At 49.5% G+C, this 22,311-nt stretch overlaps 1 protein-coding gene across 1 annotated transcript in view; it reads left to right on the top strand.

The window, feature by feature from the left end:
• Nucleotides 1–22,311, top strand: part of LOC124283929 (RNA helicase aquarius-like) — an 87,622-nt gene that overhangs the window by 21,320 nt on the left and 43,991 nt on the right. The window contains 8 exon segments of the mRNA XM_046719965.1: nucleotides 709–757; nucleotides 2,349–2,427; nucleotides 3,137–3,236; nucleotides 3,621–3,788; nucleotides 4,883–4,926; nucleotides 4,929–4,991; nucleotides 16,348–16,517; nucleotides 16,943–17,074. Coding sequence (XP_046575921.1) covers nucleotides 709–757; nucleotides 2,349–2,427; nucleotides 3,137–3,236; nucleotides 3,621–3,788; nucleotides 4,883–4,926; nucleotides 4,929–4,991; nucleotides 16,348–16,517; nucleotides 16,943–17,074 — 805 coding nt within the window.

Here is a 22,311-nt window from a genome sequence, read left to right on the forward strand (position 1 = left end):
TTTACTATAACTAGTAAGTAGTTTTGATTCTTTAACTTCCGTGAAGCGATCTGAACACAAGTAAGATATCGTTTCAGGCTTCCCACAACGCTTTCGCTAAAGCACTCACAAACATAACCCATTTAGCACAAACTGCGGGGTCCTGTGGAAATCTGTGCATGGTGACACCATCACCCGACCCTAGGGGCAATTGACGACAAAGCAACGATTCGGCATGTCGCCGCGTTCATGTCGAGAAATCAACAAAATGATGAGCGTGCTACACACTTTCTATACAACTAACTGAAAATCGTTCCTCATATGACGTCACTGCAGTGCTCTGGCGACAGAGTTACGTAACCTGTCTGTGGTTTCGTTCGCGGGCGAGAGGGAAGCAGGCGACTTTTTGGCCACTTTTAATCGCTCGGTATTAATTAACCACAAGTTTTTAAAGAATAAATTTGGTGTTCCGCATAAGACTAACCACAAATCTTTCATATGTAATGGTTAAAAGAGTAACAAAAAACAAAGTTTAGTGGTTCTTTAAAAAAAATTTGAACCCCTGTGCATAATGTACTTGACAGCTACTTATTTTCCTTATCCTTACTTGGCCAGGATTTGCCAATATTTCATGTACACACCTTCACCAGGGCATGTGTAGCCATCTTAGTTTCTGTTATGGATTATTATGGGTTGGTATGTGATTACTTAATGTTTGTTGATTTGCAGATGAAATCAGACAGGACATCGAAGACGCAGTGTCACACATGAAGCCATGGTGAGTGGATTGGTTGAAACTCAACTCAGTTGCAGAATTGTCAGGCTGCCAAACAGAATGAAACATATCCAAGCCTATGTGATCAACAACAAATTATATGACATTTTATGGTGAATCACTGAAGATTCCTGGTACATCTTGATTGTTATCTCCCCGCCGCACGTTTAGCGCGAAGCGGGGGATATAGTATTAGGTTCCGTCCATCTGTCCGTACAAATTTGAATATCTTAAGAACCATTGACTAGATTCTTTCCATATTTGGTACCTAGGTTCATGACAGTATAAGGACGGTTTGGTGACCTTGACCTTTATTTCAAGGCCACAAGGGGACTTTAACATTTTACTTTTGTCAGCGAGATATCTTAGGAACCGTTCACTAGATTTTCTTCATATTCAACACCATGCTTTATCTAGGGAAGGTGCAGGACCCAGTCGATTTTGGTGACAGTCACTTAATTTTCAAGGTCATGGTGACACTTTGAAGATTTCAGCATATTAACCTGCATGTTATGCTTGTCAACGAGATACCTCAAGAACCATTCACTGGATTTTCTTCATTTTTGACATTAAGCTTTATCTAGGGAAGGCACAGGGCTAGTCGATTTTGGTGACCTTCACTTACTTTTCAAGGTCACAGCGACACTTTGAAGATTTCAGTATGTTAAACCTGCATAGTAAGATGGTCAGCGAGATACCTCAAGAACCATTCACTGGATATTCTTCATATTTGATGTCAAGTTTCATCTAGGGAAAATGCAAGGCCCAGTCGATTTCGGTGACCTTCACTTTATTTTCAAGGTCACAAAGACACTTTGACGATTTCAGCATGTTACCATTTTTTATTACCATTTATGCATATTTCATTCACTATGACATTCATGTCAAGGTCAAAGTCAGTCTTGAAAATTTTTGTGTGTTTGAACAACTAAACAGCAAGATATCAAGAGAGATTGACTGGTCATGTTTTTGTTGACATTTATCTTCATCTGAAACTTTCATTACTTTTTAAGTTTGATCTGATGATTTGTGGAGGGGGATGCTTGTTATTGTTGATAGTGAGATTGGATGTATCACTGTAGATATCTCACAGCTGATATCTGCATTCTTCACAAAGGTAAAATGGCAATAAAATAGAAATTGCATTATGACATTTAAATAATGAGTGAGTTAGTTTGTTTTTACGACGCTATTAGCAATATTACAGCGATATCATAGCGGAGGACACCACAAATGGGCTTCACACATTGGACCACGTGGGGAAGTGAACCCGGGCCTTCTCTTTAACCACTACTCTACCCCACTGCCCCTGGCATTTAAATATATAAAGGGTCATTACTAAGCAGCCATTATTTGTCAGTCCAGAAAATGTTTTCATCTAGATTAATGGTACTGTACATGCACTAAAGGGGCAAAGTCTGGATTGAAAGGAATTTCCTGCAAGGATATCAGCCTGTTCCTTTGGGATACCAACATAAGTTTGTAGTCAACATGAAGGTATTTGCAGAATGGACATTAAACATTAAGCCAAGGAACTGTTGTTGTTGTTATAATTTCAGAACCGAAATTCTGAACTTCTTTGTTTTCATTTCAGGAGAGCAGAAGATGGTCATTGTTTGTTTGGGGGCTGGGCAAGAATGGCGCAGCCTATTGCTGCATTCAGTGTTGTGGAGGTTTGTGATTTGTAAATCTACCTGCTGTAAGTCTACCTGCTGTAAATGTACCTGTGAATATGCTGTTACAAACAGTAGGCGATATTCCAGTTTGGGAACTGTATTATTTGGGAACCATTTTGTACAATTGTATTTAAATTAAGATAACGACCATTCCATTCACAACGTGTCATGGATTTCATACAAAGATGCCGATTTTATTCCCCTGAACATGGTCAAGGAAATATTCGAAATTTACAGTGAAACGTAATCATGGCGAACCAGGATTGGAACCTACAATCATAGGCGTCGGAAATGCCCAAGGGACGCAACTCTGTACAGCTAACTGGGGACCTCTAGGCAACTAAGCCTGGGGGTATGTAGACCCGCCATGTTACAGGCCTAAAGGTGGTGCTAACAAACCCCCTGAACTTTATCAGGACTAACTCTGGGGATCAAACCCATGACCAAGTCTTACGATCCTAATTTACAGTATGTTAAAGGGACACAACTCTGCATATAGAATTGCCACACTATTGACGTCTTGTCCACTTGTTTTTTATGAAGTGTGGTTTATAAGACATAGCGCATCTGACTGGTGGATGTTATCACATATATTTCACTACAAGCATTTCCTCCCAGGCTGTTAATGTCTGTTTAGTGGAACAATCATGGCACACTGAGTATTGGGGGCTGGCCAATCATGTAAAGTCCATGGTTTGTTTTACAGGTTGCCAAGCCCCTGATTGGTGAAAACCATCCAGCCCAGGTTCGAGCAGACATCAGCCTCAACCTGAGTGTCAGGCCAGAAGTCAAATGGGAGTGGGAAGGTAAAACATCTGGAGTGAGTGAGTGAGTGATATCAGAGAGTTAGAGAGAGAGAGAGTGAGTGAGTGATATCAGAGAGGGTGAGTGAGTAAGTGCAAGTACCTGGCTCACTGCATATGTGTCTCAATCTTGCTTTTGTCCTCAAATTATATGATTAACCTAGGTAAATTACTAGAGGAGATAATTCAAGTGTTGCAGACATAGATGACTGTCACGAGAAACAGTACAGTGGCTTGATGCATTTTGACTTGGATCAGGTCTCAGTTCCCAAAAGCGATATTAGCGCGCTCAACTTATTTCTGGTTAATACATTAAACCCCACAGCCTTACTTAACATGCTTAACTGTCCTATATCTGACTGAACACTTGCATGGTCTTGTTACCAGGTTTGAGGAAGCATGACGTGGCCTTCCTGGTGACACTGCGTCCTTCAGTATCCATCGGATACCAGTACCGACACAAAGAACCCTTCATCCCACAGGTTGGCCTGGCCTACGTCCGGGGCTGTGAGATAGAGGGCATGTTGGACGATGCAGGAAAAGTCATTGAGGAGGGTGAGTATGAGCATCTTTTTATTATTATTGTTATTATTATTATTATTATTATAGGATATTTATATAGCGCACCTATCCACGCACTAGTGCATGCTCAAGGCGCTGGTATTTTTTCCCTCGATCATTAGATGTCAATCTCAAAGGCACATCGCATTATCAATCTCAACTCCCTGGGGAGTATACAACTCTGGCAGCCACTAGGCGCACCGAGTTATTGTGGCTTTCTCATCCTAACGAGGTCTTCAGACAGTGGAAATGATGTGGCAAGAATAGCCACTACTTACGGTTACAGTGCGTCTGTTTTCAGTGTTGATACGCAGTAGTGCACATCCATAATATATAATTATCCAAGGGAGTCAATCTCCACTCTGTTATGATCCATACACTGTCCTTTGTTGACAGATTTTACGAAATAACTTTTATTTATTATCAAAGTATATATTGTTATAGTCACGATATGGCTGCAATATTGCTGATGTGACTCTAAACCTGAACTCACTCACTCACTATGATCCATACAACTTAAAACTTATGAAAGATAAATGACAATTTGAAGTCTATGTGTTTCAGTATTTACTAGCCATGACAAATTAACGTTAGTCACATAAAATCAGATGTTCTTTTCCTTCTTTTAGTAATATATTCCCTGAACATGATTAACACCATGGAATCATTTTTGAAGTACACTCAAAAGCTTCTTCTACACCTTCTCTTCTGACTTAACACATAATTTCTCCTGCAATTCTATTGGACAAGCTATGGAATGAGTTTTTTGGTATTTTACCATGATAAAGTGGGATATTGTACAAGCATGGGTGGTGCTGTGAGTGATATGGAGTATTTGGAAGAACAGTGCCAGTAAACAGATCCTGTTTGAGTTGTGTTGGTTACTATTATTCTTGTTGGGCAGTGGGGTAGCCTAGTGGTTAAAGTGTTCGCTTATCATGCCGAAGCCCCGTGTTCGATTCCCCACATGCGTACAATGTGTGAAGCCCATTTCTTGTATCCCCCGCCATGATATTGCTGGAATATTGCTCAAAGCGGCTTCAAACTAAACTCACTCACTCACTCACTATTATTGTTGTTCCCTATAGGTCCGGAGCCCAAGCCAGATTTAAAGGGGGACACGAGGACGTTCCGCGGGTGTGGCTGGATCCCAACCAGTACCAGCAGGACATGACCAACACTGTGAATGGAGGAGAGGTGAGAGGCCACCTGATGAAGTCGAGTCAGTCCCTGGGGGTACAACATCCACACATAGTGTGTCTCGCTAGGGACTCAGGGGGAATAGGTCCTAGTCTATTACTTGTTGAATCCCATGGGGATTCTGTGTAGAATTGGTTTTGGGGCAACTGGGTCCTAGGAAAAGTGTGTGGTCAGACTTAGTGACTTGGTTGACAGCATGTACCCTGACAAAATGTCAGACACTGGATTGTCTGCTCTTGTGTATTTAGAAGTAGCCCCGAGCAACCCTTACTGGTCCTTGTAAATGAATTAATATATTAGTTGGTCGGACTCGGTGACTTGCTTCATGACATATCTGTGTTCCCTGACAGCTTGAAGTTTTGCTTATGATATCAATCACTGGATTGTCTGGTCCTAACTCGGTTATTTACCGGTAACTGTCATGTATAGTTTGGCATGAAATGCATGTGGACCCGGTTTTTTGTAAATATCTCTTCATCCAATGACCCAATCGATCTCAAACTGTGCAAGTGGATGTTTTGTCAGACAACCTAATCACATTGTAAATCACCGATTTTATGCATTTGTATTAAAGAATCTGTCTATGTAACTGTCAACAAAATAAACAGCAGAACGCAGAATGCTTGCAGAGGGAGGGAGCCAATGACCTGTAACAGCGGCAGTGTTGGGTCATAAAGGTCAACGTTCGTCAATGTAGGTCAGCTATGCACGTGACAGGTATGAAGAGGTGTGACAGGTCATGAATAGGGTAAGGTGGGTGCCAACGGTTAACCATCATACGGAGTTTGTTTCTCTGAGTTGTTCAACATTAACCACAAAACCCGTTAGTGAGAATTATTCTGTAGGTTAAAATCTTTAATTCTTTTTTATATATTCCTCCTTGTGGTACTTATAAGCATTTAAATGTCCATTTAAATTCCCTACGACAGTTGTAACAATATTTGAATAAAAATATTTACAAAACAAAAAACTACGTTTTTGTCTTGTGAGACCACCCTTACAGGGCCCTCCGGCCCCCTACAGCCAAGAGCAGGTAACTCTAGACCGTAACCTCGTACCTCACTTTCCATGCTGTCGTTGTACCGACAAGACGTGGGTCCATACAAGAAGGTTTTCCCTGCGACAATTATGAGTGTATCAGAAACTGCAACTGTATGTATGGTTCTCTTTTTTCCCTGCATGGGCGAATTGGAGTTTTTTTCTGAATTTTTTCATTCATAATTTCTAGTTGTAACTTGGTACCTGTCGCGGTCGGCACGCCAGGTGCGTGTCAAGATGGCGGACAGGTCCCGTCGCTAGCCTTCCTGTTCATTGGTTTCCATGTGTTTTCTCAATGTTACAGGTGGTTTTAGTGATTTATCTTTTGTACGTGTAGGGCGTGTGTCCGCTGCTAGCATTTTTCTATCTTACGCTAAAAGTCGTAATTGTTAGTTATGCGGCAGCGTGTATTATGTTATTGTCAACTGCATGCTACGTTTGTCGCATTAGTTGTGTTGCCCATGCGTCTTTTTTCATGTTTATGTATGTGGGTATGGGGATTGCTGCACAGGTTTTTTACTTGTTGCAGTTTAAATCCTGTACTTCGTGCCTTGCTGCCATTCCTGTACGGGATACACACGAGGCGTGCTTACGCTGTCTAGTTCAGGCGGATCATGAGGAAGAGGGCTGTTCGGCATGTGCCATTTTTACGCCCCAAACCATTCGGGCACGGCGGGTAGACCGGTTGTTCTACAGCAATCTGCTTAGGGCCGGGGGTGATATCTGGGCACAGGATCCCCCGTCCAAGCGCTCCCATAGTAAAAAAAAGGGGTCTGCGGGAGCCGTTTCCCATACGGAGCCGGCTCCCAAGAAAGCTAAGGTGACCAAGGAGGCTTCGTCTTCAGGCACGCATGCCCCTTCTGCTTCTCCTACTGCTACCGTGTCTGTTACCGCCACCCCCCCTATTGCTTCAGCACCAGTAGTTCCTGTTGATTCTTTAACCGCTTTATTTCAGGAGCAGATGTCGTCAGTAAAGTCCCTGATCGATACGGCGTTAGCGGGGTTCCGTAAGGAGCTCAGCGCGCCGGTCGTCGGGGGCGGGTCTGACACATCTGGGGGGTTATTGCTGCGCCCGAGCCGCTCGGAAGCAGCGCCTCCCCCCGGGCGGCTTGATCCCGGCTTAGGCCGTGGGGATAGCACGCCCTCGGCGTCTGGTGGCGACCTGGCTTTATGCTCTGGTCTGTCACAGGTGCCTGGCGCCGGCGATACAGGTTTGCCCCTGTCATTGCCTGGTGCCCCGACTGGCGGTCGCCTAGGCGCCGACCAGCTCGGGGATACCTCGGCGCCTGGCAGCCAGTCTGGGTTGCCCGGGAAGCCTGTTTCGGCAGGTTCCTCTCGGGCGCCTCGGCGACCTGGCGCGGGTTCCACCCGGCAGGGCGATGCTTTTCCTCTGGCTCCTCTTGACCTTATGAGTCTTTCTGGTCCTGCCTCTGGCATCTCCTCGGCGGTCTCTCAGGAGTCTGAGAGTATGGCGGCCGAGGATTATGCCGAGGTAGATATGGAGGATGAGGAAGGGAGGGAGGAGTCGGAGGCGGGAGTGCCGTACGCCTTTGCCTCGTCCCTGCGGCAGGTTAGGGATAAGCTCGCCGAAGTCCTGCCACAGGTGGCTGTTCCCGTTCAGGCGCCCGACCCCGCGGAGTTTCGGCTCCCGGGGGAGGCGTTCGCGCCTAGCCGGGTTGCCGAGGCACGCCTACGCATTCTCCCATCACTGGTAAGTGAGGTGGTGAATCCTCTCCTGACTGGTACTCGCTCGCGTTTTGATTTGCCGGACGTCGGCAGGCGGTACCAGTTAGGTGAGGAGACGCTCTTCGAACCACCAGTGGTGGACGAGTGCGTCTTTGCCTCAGTCACGTTAGGGGGGTCGTCCTCGTCTTCCCTGGCCTCGGCCAGGCAGGGCAGGCGCCTCCCCCCTTTTCCTGCTAATTCACTGCCGCTGAAGGCTGCATACCGGTCATTCGAAGAATGTTACCGGTGCGCGGCCCAGCACATCAAAGTAGCAGTCCACTCGGCCTACCTGTCTGCTCTGCAGGGACAGCTGGTGGCACACAGTCGGTGCTCGCGAGCGGCAGCTCACGGACATACACTCGCATCTGGCTCGGGATAGCATTCGGTGCTGTGCCAGCCAGATGATGGGTGCCGTCATGGGCTTGCGCCGCCTGTGGTTGTCTGTGGCGCGGTATTCGCCGGCCACACAAGAAGCGCTCCTGCCATTGCCCTATACCATGGGATCTTCCCTGTTCCCTGGGGCATTGCAGGTAGTAAGGGAGGCCGCGGAGGCTGTCTCTACCTTCAAAGCCTTTGTTGGAGCAGCCCTCCGCTCCTCGCCAACGGCCTTCCCCGCTTGTGTCCGCTTATCCTTCTGCCCCGGCGAAGGATGTTGCTAAGTGGACTGCCCCTTTGCAGTCCAAGCGGAGCAGGCGCACGAGAGGCAGGGGCAAGCCTGCTCAAGCGCAGCAGCCTTTTCGGGGCAGGGGGAAGCCAGCCCCGGCTTCCCGCTGATTTCTTCCCCAGAGCCCTTGTTGCCCCCCACTCACGCAAGCGGAGACTTGCCGACTGTGGGGGTGCACTGCCTCCTGCCACACGTCCCTGTCGGCGGCCGGCTGTCCCTATTCCTCCGGGAGTGGGAGGCAGCCACCTCAAATCCCTGGGTCCTGTCCACACTCAGGGATGGCCATTTGCTGCCACAGTGGAGGCGAGATCCTCCGTCCTTCTCGGGGGTTCGGCACTGCGCTGTGCCGACCTCCGCTTGAACAAAGGACGGGCCAGCTCCGTGCGAAGTTCAGTCCTTACTGAACAAGGCAGCCATCGAGTGGTTCCTGTGGGTCAACAAGGGAGAGGGGTTTTATTCCACCTACTTCCTAGTGACCAAAAGGGCGGAGGTTCAGACCCATTCTGAATCTCAGAGGGGTTGAACCAGTTACTGGAGGTGCCGTCTTTCAGGATGGAGACACTCAGGTCAGTGATCTCCTCCGTCGAGACAGGGGATTGGCTTCGTCAATCGATCTCAAAGACGCATACCTCCATGTTCCAATGCGAGTTCAAGAAGTACCTCAGGTTCTCCTTCGGACGGGGCGTGCTACCAGTTTTAGCGTGCTCCCCTTTCGGCATCTCCACGGCGGCCAAGGGTGTTCACCAAACTTATGCTAATCCCAGCTCAGTTAGCCAGGTCTCAGGGCAGGTGTTGTCACCCGTACCTAGACGATTGGCTTCTCAGGGCCTTAGGTCCTCAGTTAAGCAGAGCCTCCACACGGTGCGTGATGGATACTCTGGTGTCACTGGGCTGGATTATCAACCTCAAGAAATCAGACGTCGTTCCGACGCAGGATCTGATATTCTTGGGGGCCAGATTCAACACGGAGCTAGGGATTGTTTCCCTTGCTCCGGACCGCATCGTCAAAGTCCAGAGTACTGTTTCACAGTTTCTCCAGTCGCCCAAGGCGTCAGCCCGAACATGGCAATGGCGGTTGCTAGGCAACATGGCGGCGACAGTGGGCGTGGTTTGGCGTCTTGGCGTCTGAGGATGCGACCAGTTCAGCAGCGTTAAGCGCAGCTGTTAGTCCCACTCGCAGAGCTACGAGATTATTCTCACAACGCCAGTGGTTAATTCCTCACTGCGATGGTGGGCCGGATATCGGGAATTTGTCAGGGGATCCCCTCGACACCCCGACACCTCCCCTCTCAGTTCAGACGGACGCCTCCCTCACAGGTTGGGGGTCCTGGGCGAGCACTCAGCCTCCGGCCTCTGGTCGGAGCGGAAGTCAGCCTACACATCAATGTGTTAGAACTGAGAGCAGTCCGCAGGGTGTTCGAGTGCTTCCGGTGTTGGTGCAGGGCCATGTGGTTAGATCTAGAAATGGACAATCAAGCGGCCATGTCTTACATTCTCAAGCAAAGCGGCACAGCGTCTCCGTCGGCTCCTTCAGGGGCGTGGCAGTTTCTACTGTGGTGCGATCAGTTCAACATTCGGGTTTTGCCTGTTTATCTCCGGGGTAGACAACGTCCGTGCAGATGCACTCTCACGGGCGTATACTAGCCCCCTGCAGTGGATGCTTGACCGGGAGATATTCGGGATTATCTCCCAGTTGTTCGAATTCGGTTCCAGGTGGATCTGTTTTGCGTCTGGGGTGACGAACCAGATTCCTGTGTTTTGCTCCCGGATTCGGATCCAGCGGGCGTTAGCCAACGAGCCTTTCAGCTTTCGATTGGACGGACAGGGTACTGTGGCGTTCCCCGATACCACTGATTTCCAGGGTCCTGTCACAGCTGACCGCACAACCAGCTCGGCTACTTGTGCTTCTGGCACCTTTGGTCGCACTGCGCTGGTTTCGGTAATTCTCAGGTTTCTGGCTCAGCCTCCTGTTCTATTACCTTTTCGACCGGACCTCCTATCCCAGAGCGGGCGCCCACCCGAATCCCAGGATTCAGTGGGTGGCCTGGCCGCTGTCAGGGATCGCCTCCGTGCGAGTGAATTCCTGCACCAGTTGCAGACACAATTCTGGCTTCGCGGAGGGATTCGACAAACGTTCAATATGAGGATAGATGGGCCTGTTATTCGCGCTGGTGTGTCAACAGGGGGATTCTTGATCCCTTTTCTACAGATTTAGTCTGTGTTTTAGAATTCCTCCAGTCTCGGTTGGACGCCGGTCTAGCGGCTTCAACTGTTCGAGGATATTCTACAGCTATTTCGGCGTTTCATATACCTGTTGACGGTGCTCTCTTGGGGCAGCACCCTCTAGTGCAGCGCTTTTTAGCAGGCGTGGACAGAATCCGTCCGGTTGTACGGCGGATTAGTCCCCTGTGGGACTTGTCAATCGTTCTTGATTGGCTGTCCGGTCCACTGTTTCACAATCTGTCGGCTCTTTCACTCCAGCTGTTGACGTGGAAAACGGCGTTTCTTGTGGCGGTGACTTCAGGCAGGCGGGTTGGCGATATTCATGCAATGTCGGCCGATCCCGCGCTTACTGTTTTTCACAAAGACAGAGTTAGCATACGGCTGCCTGATACTTACCGTCCTAAGAAGGATAGTCCCTTCCATGTGACGGCGCCTATTGAGCTCCCAGCTTTCACTCAGCCTTCCCTGTCCGGTACCTCTCTACGACGTGCTCACGTCTTAGATGTCCGTAAGACCCTTAAGGCTTATATCAAACGAACAAGGGGTACCCGTAAGGGTAACCAATTGTTTTGTTGTTATGGCGGGGTTCAGGCTGGTCTTCCGGCGACCAAGCAAACCATTTCTCGGTGGCTTGTCTCTGCCATACATATGAGCTATACTCAAACAGGGCGGATCCCGCCTGTAGGGTTGAAAGCTCATTCGGTTAGGGCAGTTGCTACATCGAAGAAAGCTTACGCTGCAGCCCTGCCCATTGAGGAGATCTGCTCCGCGGCTATTTGGAGCCGTCCGAGTACGTTCATCCGTCATTATCAACTTGACAGACTCTCCAGTGAGCGTGCTCGGTTCGGTCAGTCAGTTCTCTCCAGTGGGCATGGTTCCACCTCTCTAGCTGATTGAGCTTTCGAGGATGTATTGTGTGAACCATTCTCTGCCAATATTTTAACACTGGTGTTGGGTTTTTAAAAATCTTGTGACATTTTCCCTTGGTGATGGGTTTTATGTGGTGATGGTTTTTACTCCCATGTCTTTTGCATTCTGCTCTAGACTTAACTGGCCTTGGAAACTTTGTTGTTCATATTCCGGCATTTCGTTTCTGGGTTATTGCGGGACCCTTATCTTCGCTTCCGAGTAGATTACGGGAGGGAGGGAGGGTGTGTCTCGTTAGTTGCATTAGCGAGGTTTCGCTTGGCAATTTGCATATGTTTGACCCTGACCCTGGCTCATGCCCCCGCCTGATTGGCTATGGTGGACACGTGACCGGGTAAGTGTGCCTTTTCTGCTATAATTAGCTTGGGAAATTCCACTTCTTGTCGGGGGTGTTTATGCAGACAGAATGCCGCTCCTTGGCTCCGTCTTTAGGAGTCTGTCTTATGCTTATAAGTACCCCAAGGAGGAATATATAAAAAAGAATCGAACTAACCTGTAGAGGTTTCAGATTCTTTGAATATATTCCTCAGTAGAGCCTCTCCACCTCCCCACATTCTGTCTGACGTCGTTCAGCATGGAAAGTGAGGTACGAGGTTACGGTCTAGAGTTACCTGCTCTTGGCTGTAGGGGGCCGGAGGGCCCTGTAAGGGTGGTCTCACAAGACAAAAACGTAGTTTTTTGTTTTGTAAATATTTTTATTCAAATATTGTTACAACTGTCGTAGGGAATTTAAATGGACATTTAAATGCTTATAAGTACCCCAAGGAGGAATATATTCAAAGAATCTGAAACCTCTACAGGTTAGTTCGAATTTTGCAAATAGCCGGCAAATGACATCTCTGATGACCCTGATGTAAAAAGAATCTAACTTTGGATGCCTACCTTTTTGTACAAGGTTTTGTTTATTGGTTGTTGGTTTATTTGTCACAATTTTTAGCACGATGTTCTTTTTCATGCCAAGAGCAAAAGTTGTACGTTTCATGTAATGCGACACCTTATAAATCGGTTTGCTACGTCTGCTCTCTTTTTTACAAAAATTCAACAAATTTCTAATTAAACGTTTAGCATCATCTGAATAAGCTTTCATAATGACAGCTAGAAGTAGTCAATGTGAATGAACCAAACGGTCTATCACTGTGCAGTGCACAGGTAACTATCATGAACTGCACGTGCATTGACCTTTATGACCCAACACTGCCGCTGTTACAGGTCATTTGCTCCCTCCCTCTGCAAGCATTCTGCGTTCTGCTGTTTATTTTGTTGACAGTTACATAGACAGATTCTTTAATACAAATGCATAAAATCGGTGATTTACAATGTGATTAGGTTGTCTGACAAAACATCCACTTGCACAGTTTGAGATCGATTGGGTCATTGGATGAAGAGATATTTACAAAAAAAACGGGTCCACATGCATTTCATGCCAAACTATAGCTGGATTATCAGTGTGTATCAGCTTGCTGACTTGGTTGAAGGTTTGTATCAACCATTTGGGTAATACCAGTGGTGCAGTAGGTCAGTGGTATATGTGTCAGGTTGCCATGGTGATGGTCCAGTTTTGACTAATCGATTCTGCCTCTGTGTTATATTTTGTGCAGTCTCACTGTATGCCACATGCATTAAGATTTTATGGAAACAATTAATCCATTGATATCTTTACCTACATTTGATATCATTTCAGTCTGTGCCACTATTGCAGGCCAAGACCAATATTTAAACTTATCGTATCTCACGACTTGCACCTCTCTCTCTCTCGCTTCGACTTTTAGTGGAACGACTGTAAACTTTTTTCCATAGGCCTCCTTGTCCATTCGCCTGTGCACTCCATGCTGCTCTCCTTAATTAGCTTCCTAGTTCCTAATAAAGCTTGCAGCATGCTCCACTAATTGCCCACATGACTACCTTGTATGATCATTCTCTGTACCTGGAATTCAAAGCAGTAATTCAAGCCATCTCACATTGGGCAACAGAGCTTCAATCAACCAGTCTGTTGATCCAATCAGACAATTCGACAGTGGTTTGGTATATAAATCATCTAGGCTTGACAGGCTTGGCGAATCTGCTACAATGGGCGATCAGGTTCTTCCATCTTATTGACTCACTCAACATCGTAGCCAGAGCCAGACACATTCCCAGGTAAAAAATGTGATCGCCGATGCCTTGTCCTGATCCATCCGACCGTCCCCGACAGAGCGGAAGCTACTGCCCCAGATCTTCCAGTCGATGATCTACCTATTATCATGACCTCAAATAGATCTCTTCGCCACAAGATCCAACAACCAACTTCCGAAGTTCGTATCGCCAATCCCAGACCCCTTGGCGTGGGACCTCGACGTGTTGGCAATATCATGGGAGCTCTGCTACCAAAAGTAATACAGAAAGTATTAGCCCCCAGCAACATACTACTGCTTTGGGTCGCACCCTTCTGGCCAGCGCGAAGTTGGTTCGTCAGCTTAAGAAGACTTGCAGAGCCAAACCCAGTACCGCTTCCCAACCGGGACGACTTACTTCATCACCCTCACTTGGAACTGCTCCACAGGTCACCTCAAACCCTCAACCTACACATTTGGCACATCTCCAGAGATCTCTCATAGCTTAGGGCTTCTCTTGCCGAGTGGCCACAGCTATCACTTCCGCGTATCGTACTTCGACCCGTTCCTTGTACGACAACAAGTGGAAGAAGTTTGAAGACTATTGCAATGTTAGGGGAATTACATCTCCCACTTCCACCTCTGCTCAGGTCGTTGCTGAGTTTCTCCAGCATCTCCGCACTACTAAGAAACTCAAGGGTACTATGTTAGCTACCTACTTAGCTGCCTACTTAGCTGCAATCAACTCTGTTTTGGCTACTACTACGGGCACGAAGATTTCCACTGTTTCCGAGTTGCAGAGTCTACTACGCTCCTATAGACTCTATGACCAGTCCAGGAAGTTCAGACCACCGGCCTGGGATCTGTCTGTCTGTCCTTCGTCAAATGATTTCTGCAGACTGTGAACCTTTAGAAGACAAGGACTTCGAACAAGTGACATTCAAGACATTCTTCCTGGTAGCTTTGGCTACCGCTGCTCGTATATCTGAACTGCATGGGCTTGATGTCAGTTGGGTGCAGTTCTAGCGGAAGAAGCATGGCCAGGCATTCCTGGGTCTCCGCTGGGACTTCATTGCGAAAAACCAACTGCCAGGGCAACCGGACCTGATGTTTACCATTCCCCCGTTGTCCACCATTCTTTGACCTGATGATAATGAAGATTTGACATTCTGCCCTGATAGGGCTCTACACATTTACCTTGCTGCCTCCAAGGATCGTCGATGGCTACGAAAGCACCTCTTCATACCATTGTCGACCGCTTTAAGAACTGAGGCTTCCCAGACCCCATTGGCCTTCTGGGTGCGTGCCACGATCCTGCGAGCCTACACCTTTGCAGGGTTGCCTCCTCCAGCCGCTTCCAATCCTCATGAGACTTGTGCACTAGCCTCGTCAATGGCCCTCCATAGGAACTGCTCCTTGACCGCTATCATGGAAGGTTGCTTCTGGCGTTCTGATACAGTTTTCTCTTCACATTAACTGCGAGACCTGTCTGTCACAGATGTCCAGGGACTACACCAGTTCGGACCTCTTGTACTGGCTCAGCAGCTTACATCGGCCCAACAACGCAGATGAGGGACGGTTCCGCTCTCGCTCTTCCGTTCTCATTATATATGTTGAAGAACTACTTCACTTGGCCTCCATACCAATACGGCCGCTAAACGTGGCCTTACGGACCTCTAGCATAACCAGTATGACGATGCAGATGTGTTCAACATTCACACTTACTGACATCTACTCCACAGAGCAATTACGTCAGTGAAGTGTGACACTCCCGAATTACAGTGGATTTCGTTGCGTTCTGCCTCTGAAGTTGCCAGTCACATCCTTTGACAATTTGATGCTGCCCGGAACTGAACGTTAAAACTTGGAGATGCCAAGTTGTGCTTCTCTTTAACCCGCCTCAGTTGGTGTCTGGGGGGACTTCTCGAAGCAGGGGGTGGCCCGATTCTAGTCGCAAGACTGCATTTAACGGGGGTACCTTGTAAAACTTGCGAGGCGAGGCTTACTTACCGAGTTGCGTCCCTTGTCTTGTACAAGGTTGCGGCCGAACACCACATCGCTCGGGAGCACCCATCTCCCTGGGAGTCGTTGTGCTTAGTAAGCCAAGGGGTTCCGGAGGACCCACTACAAGCATAGGAGTTGCATGCATGCATAACAGGCCTCCCTTGTACATCGCTATCTACAGTTGTCATCAGTCCACACAGCTCCAAGACCAGCTGTTCGCACTGTCCAGACAGAAGGGTAATCTGTGGCCCGCCGTCCAACCGTGGGATAACTGCAAGTCATGAGATAGGATAAGTTTAAAAATTTGAAAATTTTAATATAAATTGTATATTTATATACTTATCCTATCTCTCGCTATGGATACCCGCCCTGCCTCCCCACTACTCCGATTACAATGTTGGCTCCAAAATGAGAATGATCATTCAAGGTAGTCACGTGGGCAATCAGTGGAGCATGCTGCAAGCTTCAGTAGGAACTAGGAAGCTAATTAAGGAGAGCAGCATGGAGTGCACGGGTGAATGGACAAGGAGGCCCATGGAAAAAAGTTTACAGTCGTTCCACTAAAAGTCAAAGCGAGAGAGGGTCAAGTCGTGAGATAGGATAAGTATATAAATATACAATTTATATTAAAATTTTCAATTTCACTTTCGTTATTCCTTCATGATTTCATTATTTCTGACAGGATGTGTATGAAACATTTAACGTGATGATGAGACGTAAACCAAAGGAGAACAACTTCAAGGCTGTGTTGGAGACGATCCGGGACCTAATGAACACTGACTGTGTGGTGCCAGACTGGCTGCACGACCTCATCCTGGGATACGGGGAGCCGGATGCAGCTCATTATGATAAGTACGTCTCACATGCTTGAAGTAATAATAACGATGGTGGTAGGGTAGCCTAGTGGTTAAAGCTTTGGCTCGTCACGCCAAGGACCTGGGTTCGATTCCCCACATGGGTACAATGAGTGAAGCCCATTTCTGGTGTCCCCAGCCGTGATATTGCTGGAATATTGCTAAAAGCGGCGTAAAACCAAACTCAGTCAGTCAATCGTCACGCCGAGGACCCAGGTTCGATTCCCCACATGGGTACAGTGTGTGAAGCCCATATCTGGTGTCCCTGGCCGTGATATTGCTGGAATATTGCCAAAAGCAGCGTAAAACTCACTCACTCACACAACGATGACTGATTCCATGGTGAAACATGGTACTTGTTGTTACCCTGCATGGCGCTTAATGAGATTAAAATGGGTCTTCACTTGATCTGTATGTTTCCAGAATGCCAAACAAGATCCCCAGTCTGGACTGGAATGACACATTCCTTCACCTTGACCATCTCAAGGCCAGTTTCCTAGACCACCAGATCACCGTGGCAACAGATGACAAGGAGAAACAAGTTCCACCTTTCAGGTACTAAAAGTGATTCATGTTTTCATTGGCATGTGATTCCAATACCAGTGGGAATGTAAGAACAACCACAGGCATGGCTATTTGTTAGCTGGAATGGCTTGTTAGTGCCAATCTTATCTAAATAACCAACCATCTATCTACAGTAGACACTTCGTTTCTTTATTCTTCTTTAGCTTTTAAATGAAATCACACTTACAAGAGTCAACCTGTGGGTTAAGCATTCAACAGTCATGCTGAAGACCCAGGTTAAAATACCCACATGGTTACAATGTGTGAAGCCCATTTCTGGTGTTTCCCTCTGTGATATTGATGGAATATTGCTAAAAGCAGCATAAAACCTGACTCACTCACTCTACAAGTCAACTTTTCATACCGACTGTTCACTCGTCTTCACAACACGGATGTACATGGTAGCCCCACTTCCCACATGCAGTGGTATTAGACCAGAAGAATATATAATGTCCAGGGCCGTATCAAGCTGCAGGCTTCTATAGATAGTTGTTTTTTTTAATCAGTTATGTGTGACCACATTCTCTTCCCACAGAGGTTACTCCTGTCATATCTTCCCAGGTAACCTCTGTTCTAATACGGCCCTTTCATGGTGTGAGCGTTCAAGACTCGTGATTGGAGGCAATCAGATTTAGTTGTTCAATCAGCGACGTTGTTTCAAAAGTGATCATTCGCAAGGCCTCGGTATTCTTCTTCATAGAGATCGTCCTTGGGGTACATATTATGCATTTTCCGAGCTGAAAATGTCCTGTGACAGTTGTATCAATGTTTTTGAATAAAAATATGGTACAATAAATAAACTTTTTTACCTCCCGTTGAGCATGCGCACCAACTGGGTAAGCACCTAGGCCCGTATCATCATTCCTTCTGCTGTCACTGACTAAACAAGTCGCATCTGTCGAGCAAAGCTGACCTCTTGTGAGATAAAGAGAAAGATAATGTCTGAGACGCCACCTGTATGTATGGTCTTTATTTTGTCCTTTAACGGAACAGTAAAGCTTTGCGGTCGGTTGTTTCATAATTGTGACTTTGTATTAATTATTTACGCTAGCACTTTCCCGTGGTTTACGCACGTGTTGCTATTCGATGGCGGGAAGTTTAGCGTGCCACGTGGTTGTAATATTGCGTATTGAACCAACTATTTCTTCCCGTGGTCACATTCACATATTTTTCAATGTTTTCTACATGTATATTAGACTGCTGGTCCGCTGTTAGCTACATGCTTGCGTGTTTGCTTTCAGGCGTTTTCTTCATGTTCGGTCTGCGGGCAAAGTATCCCCAGGGCCGACCGCCTTGATAAGTGTATCGTGTGCCTTGAGAAAACCGACCATATCTCGGAAACTTGTGAGATTTGTATGGGTTTCTCCCCCCGAGCCCAGAAGAGACGGGCGGCAGACTTCCTATTCTATAGGGAGATGCGTGAGGCGGGAGGGGAATTGACCCAGGTCCCCCCGTCTAAAGCGAAAAAGCCTAGAAGTAAAGGCAGAAAGTCGCGCAGTCAGCCGCCTTCCCCTGCTCCTAGTAGCGGATTTGATATGTCTCTCATTACTCAGTTATTCCAGCAGCACATGGACTCCGTGAAGTCCCTTGTTCACGGGTCGGTTGGAGGTATCCGTCAGGAATTCCTCGCCCACCTGGAGCAGGGGGCTGAGAGTCTGGGGGTGGGATCGCCGAGCCCGGCTCGAACCTCGGCCTGGAGGCGTCTGTCGATCCGTTGCCTCTGGCTTCGGGTCCTGACGCCTCGGACGCCTCGGCTGCCCCGGAGGGGGAGGCTTCGCTCCCAGTCCCCCTCTCGGAGTTGGCGCAGGGTCCGTTGATGATTCCTGGGGTTCCGGTCCCTGCGGCATCCCGCCCCATGAGAGCGGAGGCACCAGTTCTGCCTGGTCTGCCTCCAGTGTCTCGGGACCGGGGTTCGTGCATGATGGCAGGTGCTGACGCGGGGCGCTCTGTCTGTTCTTCCCTCTCCTCTGTGCCTAGTGCTAGGCCGCCCACCGGGTCGGGGTTCGGGTCCTCTTCGCGAGGAGACCCAGCCTCGGACTCGGGCTTGGGCGCCGAGTCCATGGACACTGGGGAGGTTGAGGAGCAGGAGGGTGCCTTCCGTTTTTTGTCGGCTTTACGGGAGGTCCGGCAACGCATTGCCGAGTTCCTTCCCCAGGCCGCGGTGCCTGCCAGCCGCTAGGACTCGACTGAGTTCCGCCTGCCAGGTGAGGCGTTTGCCCCTCGGCAGCCTGCGCAGACGCTGCTCCGCATTCTGCCGTCCTTGGTGCAGGACGTGGTCAATCCCCTCCTGTCTGGGTCTCGCCTCCGTTTCGACTTGCCTGAGCTTGTCCGGAGGTACCAGCTGGGGGAAGATTCCCTGTTCGCTGTACCAATGGTCGACGAATGTGTTTTCACTTCGGTCGCCCTGGGGGGAGGCTCGGCTTCCTCCGGCACAGCTCCGGCTGCCAAGCAAGGGCGTTTGACACCACCTTTTGCCCTCGCGGGCGACCCCCTGCGGCATGCGTAGCGGACCTTCGAGGAGGTCTACCGGAACGCTATGCAGCAGGTGCGGGTAGTGGTCCATGAGGCCTACCTCTCCTCGATACAGAGGTCGGCCCTGGAGGCGGAGGGGCACGCTGGAGACGTTTCTCCGCATGTCATTCTGCTCCGTCAACTATCCGAAGTCCAGGCACACCTCGCTCGCGACTCTTTGCGGTCGGCTGCGTCGACGGTGATGTGCGCAGTCATGGGGATGCGCAAGCTGTGGCTGTCGACGTCTCGGTACTCGGCAGCTACACAGCAGACCTTGCTGGCCCTCCCCTTCCGTCTGGGAGCGACGCTGTTTCCTGGGGCACAGCAGGTCATCCGGGAGGCTGCCGCTGCAGCTACCTCCTTCAAGGACTCTAAGGCCTTGTTGGAGCACCCGCGGGCTTCTCCGCCCCCGCGCTCCCGTTCCGACTTCCTCCGCCAGGGTGCAGCCTACACCCGAGTCTGCTGGCTGACTTCGGCCGCTAGGCAGGGGTAGGCGGAGGAACCGTCCCGCCAAGGGTAAGGGCAAAGAGCAGTCCTCTTCGACTGGCTCCCAGCCTTTTCGCTTGCGCGGGAGGTCTGCCCCGACCTCCCATTAACCCATCAGGCTGTAGACCAAGCCGTGTGTCACTCCCAGTCAGCTCCGCTATTCGGGACCACTCACGCGCTCTTACCCAACGTCCCAGTGGGAGGCCGCCTCTCTCTATTCCTGCCGGAGTGGGAGAAGGCTACAAACAACACTTGGGTGCTGTCCACCGTCAGTGTCGGCCATTTACCACTGTGGAAGCGAGGTCCGCCCGACTTCACCGGCATACGCCGCACTCCGGTGCCGTCATGTCAGGCAAGGGCGGACATATTGCGCGACGAAGTCCAGGCTTTGCTGGACAAGTCCGCTATCGAGCGCATACCACCGGGCGAGGAACAGGCGGGATTTTACTCCACGTACTTCCTCGTTCCGAAGAAAGACGGCGGGTTCCGTCCCATTCTCCACCTCAAGGGGTTGAATCGCATGCTCGAAGTACCATCCTTCAAGATGGAGACACTGCGCTCGGTGATCTCCTCTGTTCAGCCCGGCGATTGGCTCACGTCAATCGACCTCAAGGATGCGTATCTGCATGTGCCCATACATCCATCGTTCAAGCAGTACCTTCGGTTCTCTTACGACGGGATGTGTTACCAATTCAGGGTGCTCCCCTTCGGCATATCTACTGCCCCCAGGGTGTTCACCAAGCTCATGTTAGTCCCGGCTACCCTCGCTCGCTCGCAAGGAAGGCGTTGTTACCCTTACCTCGACGACTGGTTGCTCGGTGCACTGACACAGCCAGCGAGCCTAGATTCTACTCACAAGGTGATAGACATTCTAGTTCGACTGGGGTGGATCATCAACCTCAAGAAATCCGACCTGGTACCCACCCAGGACTTGGTTTTTCTCGAGGCGAGTTTCCAAACACACAAGGATCTCGTTTCCTTGTCGCCCAATCGGGTCACCAGAGTTCGGGAGATGGTGTCTTTGTTCCTCTCCCAGCCCCAGGCACCAGCACGGACTTGGCTCCGTCTACTGGGCCATATGGCGGCGACGATCTCTGTAGTGTGGCGGGCGCGGTTGAAGATGCACCCTATACAGCAAGCTTTGGCGAGTCTGTGGGCTCACTCGGAGGACCTGGAGCGGAGTCTCACAGTCCCCGGGTGGTTGTCTCCTCACCTTCAGTGGTGGACCAATGTTGGGAATCTCACCAGGGGGGTTCCCTTGGAACTCCCGACGCCAGCTCTTACAGTTCAGACCGATGCGTCCCTCACGGGCTGGGGGGGTGTTCTGGGCAGTCTGTCGGTGTCGGACTCTGGTCGAAGCGAAGCCCACCTTCACATCAGCGTGTTGGAACTGAGAGCTGTGCGGTTGGTTTTCGGCGCTTCGAGAGCATGTCCAGGGCCAGGTGGTTCGTCTTCAGTTGGACAACCAGGCGGCCATGTCGTACATCCTGAAGCAAAGCTGACACGGTGTCCCGGCTCCTCCGGGAGACATGGGACTTTCTCCTCTGGTGAGACCAGTGCGATTGTCAGGTACTCCCTGTTTATCTCCTGGGGCTGGAGAGCGTCGCGAGCAGGCGCTCTCTCTCGCGCGGATCCTGGCCCGCGCAGTGGATGCTTTCGACCGGCAGATATTCCGGAGTTATCTCCCAGTTGTGCGACGGGTCGTTCCAGGTGGATCTGTTCCGCGGGGACCGAACCAGATACCCGTGTTCTGCTCGAATACCGGACCGAGGGCGTTGGCTGCCCGGCCTTCCTGCTGGATTGGACGGGCAAAGTGCTCTGGGCATTCCCGCCGTTACCACTTATTCCCCGTGTCCTTTCACAGCTGTCCACCCAGCCAGCTCGGCTGCTTGTGCTACTGGCACCGCTTTGGCCGTCACAGTACTTTCCGGTAATTCTCAGGTTTCTGGCTCAGCCTCCTGTTCTATTACCTTTACGACCGGACATTCTCACTCAGAACGGAGCACCCCACCCCAATCCAAGGATTCAGTGGGTGGCTTGGCCTCTGTCAGGTCTAGCCTTGAAGCACGCGGAATTCCTGCAGCAGTTGCAGACACAATTCTGGCTTCGAGGCGGGATTCGACAAACGTTCAGTATTAGGATAGGTGGTCCCGCTATGCGTGCTGGTGTTCAGATAGGGGGATTGCAGATCCCTTTTCTACGGATTTAGTCCGAGTATTGGAGTTTTTGCA

Source organism: Haliotis rubra, unplaced genomic scaffold (genome assembly GCF_003918875.1).
Source record: "Haliotis rubra isolate DU_JTF1 unplaced genomic scaffold, ASM391887v1 Scf325, whole genome shotgun sequence".
Lineage (NCBI taxonomy): Eukaryota > Metazoa > Mollusca > Gastropoda > Lepetellida > Haliotidae > Haliotis > Haliotis rubra.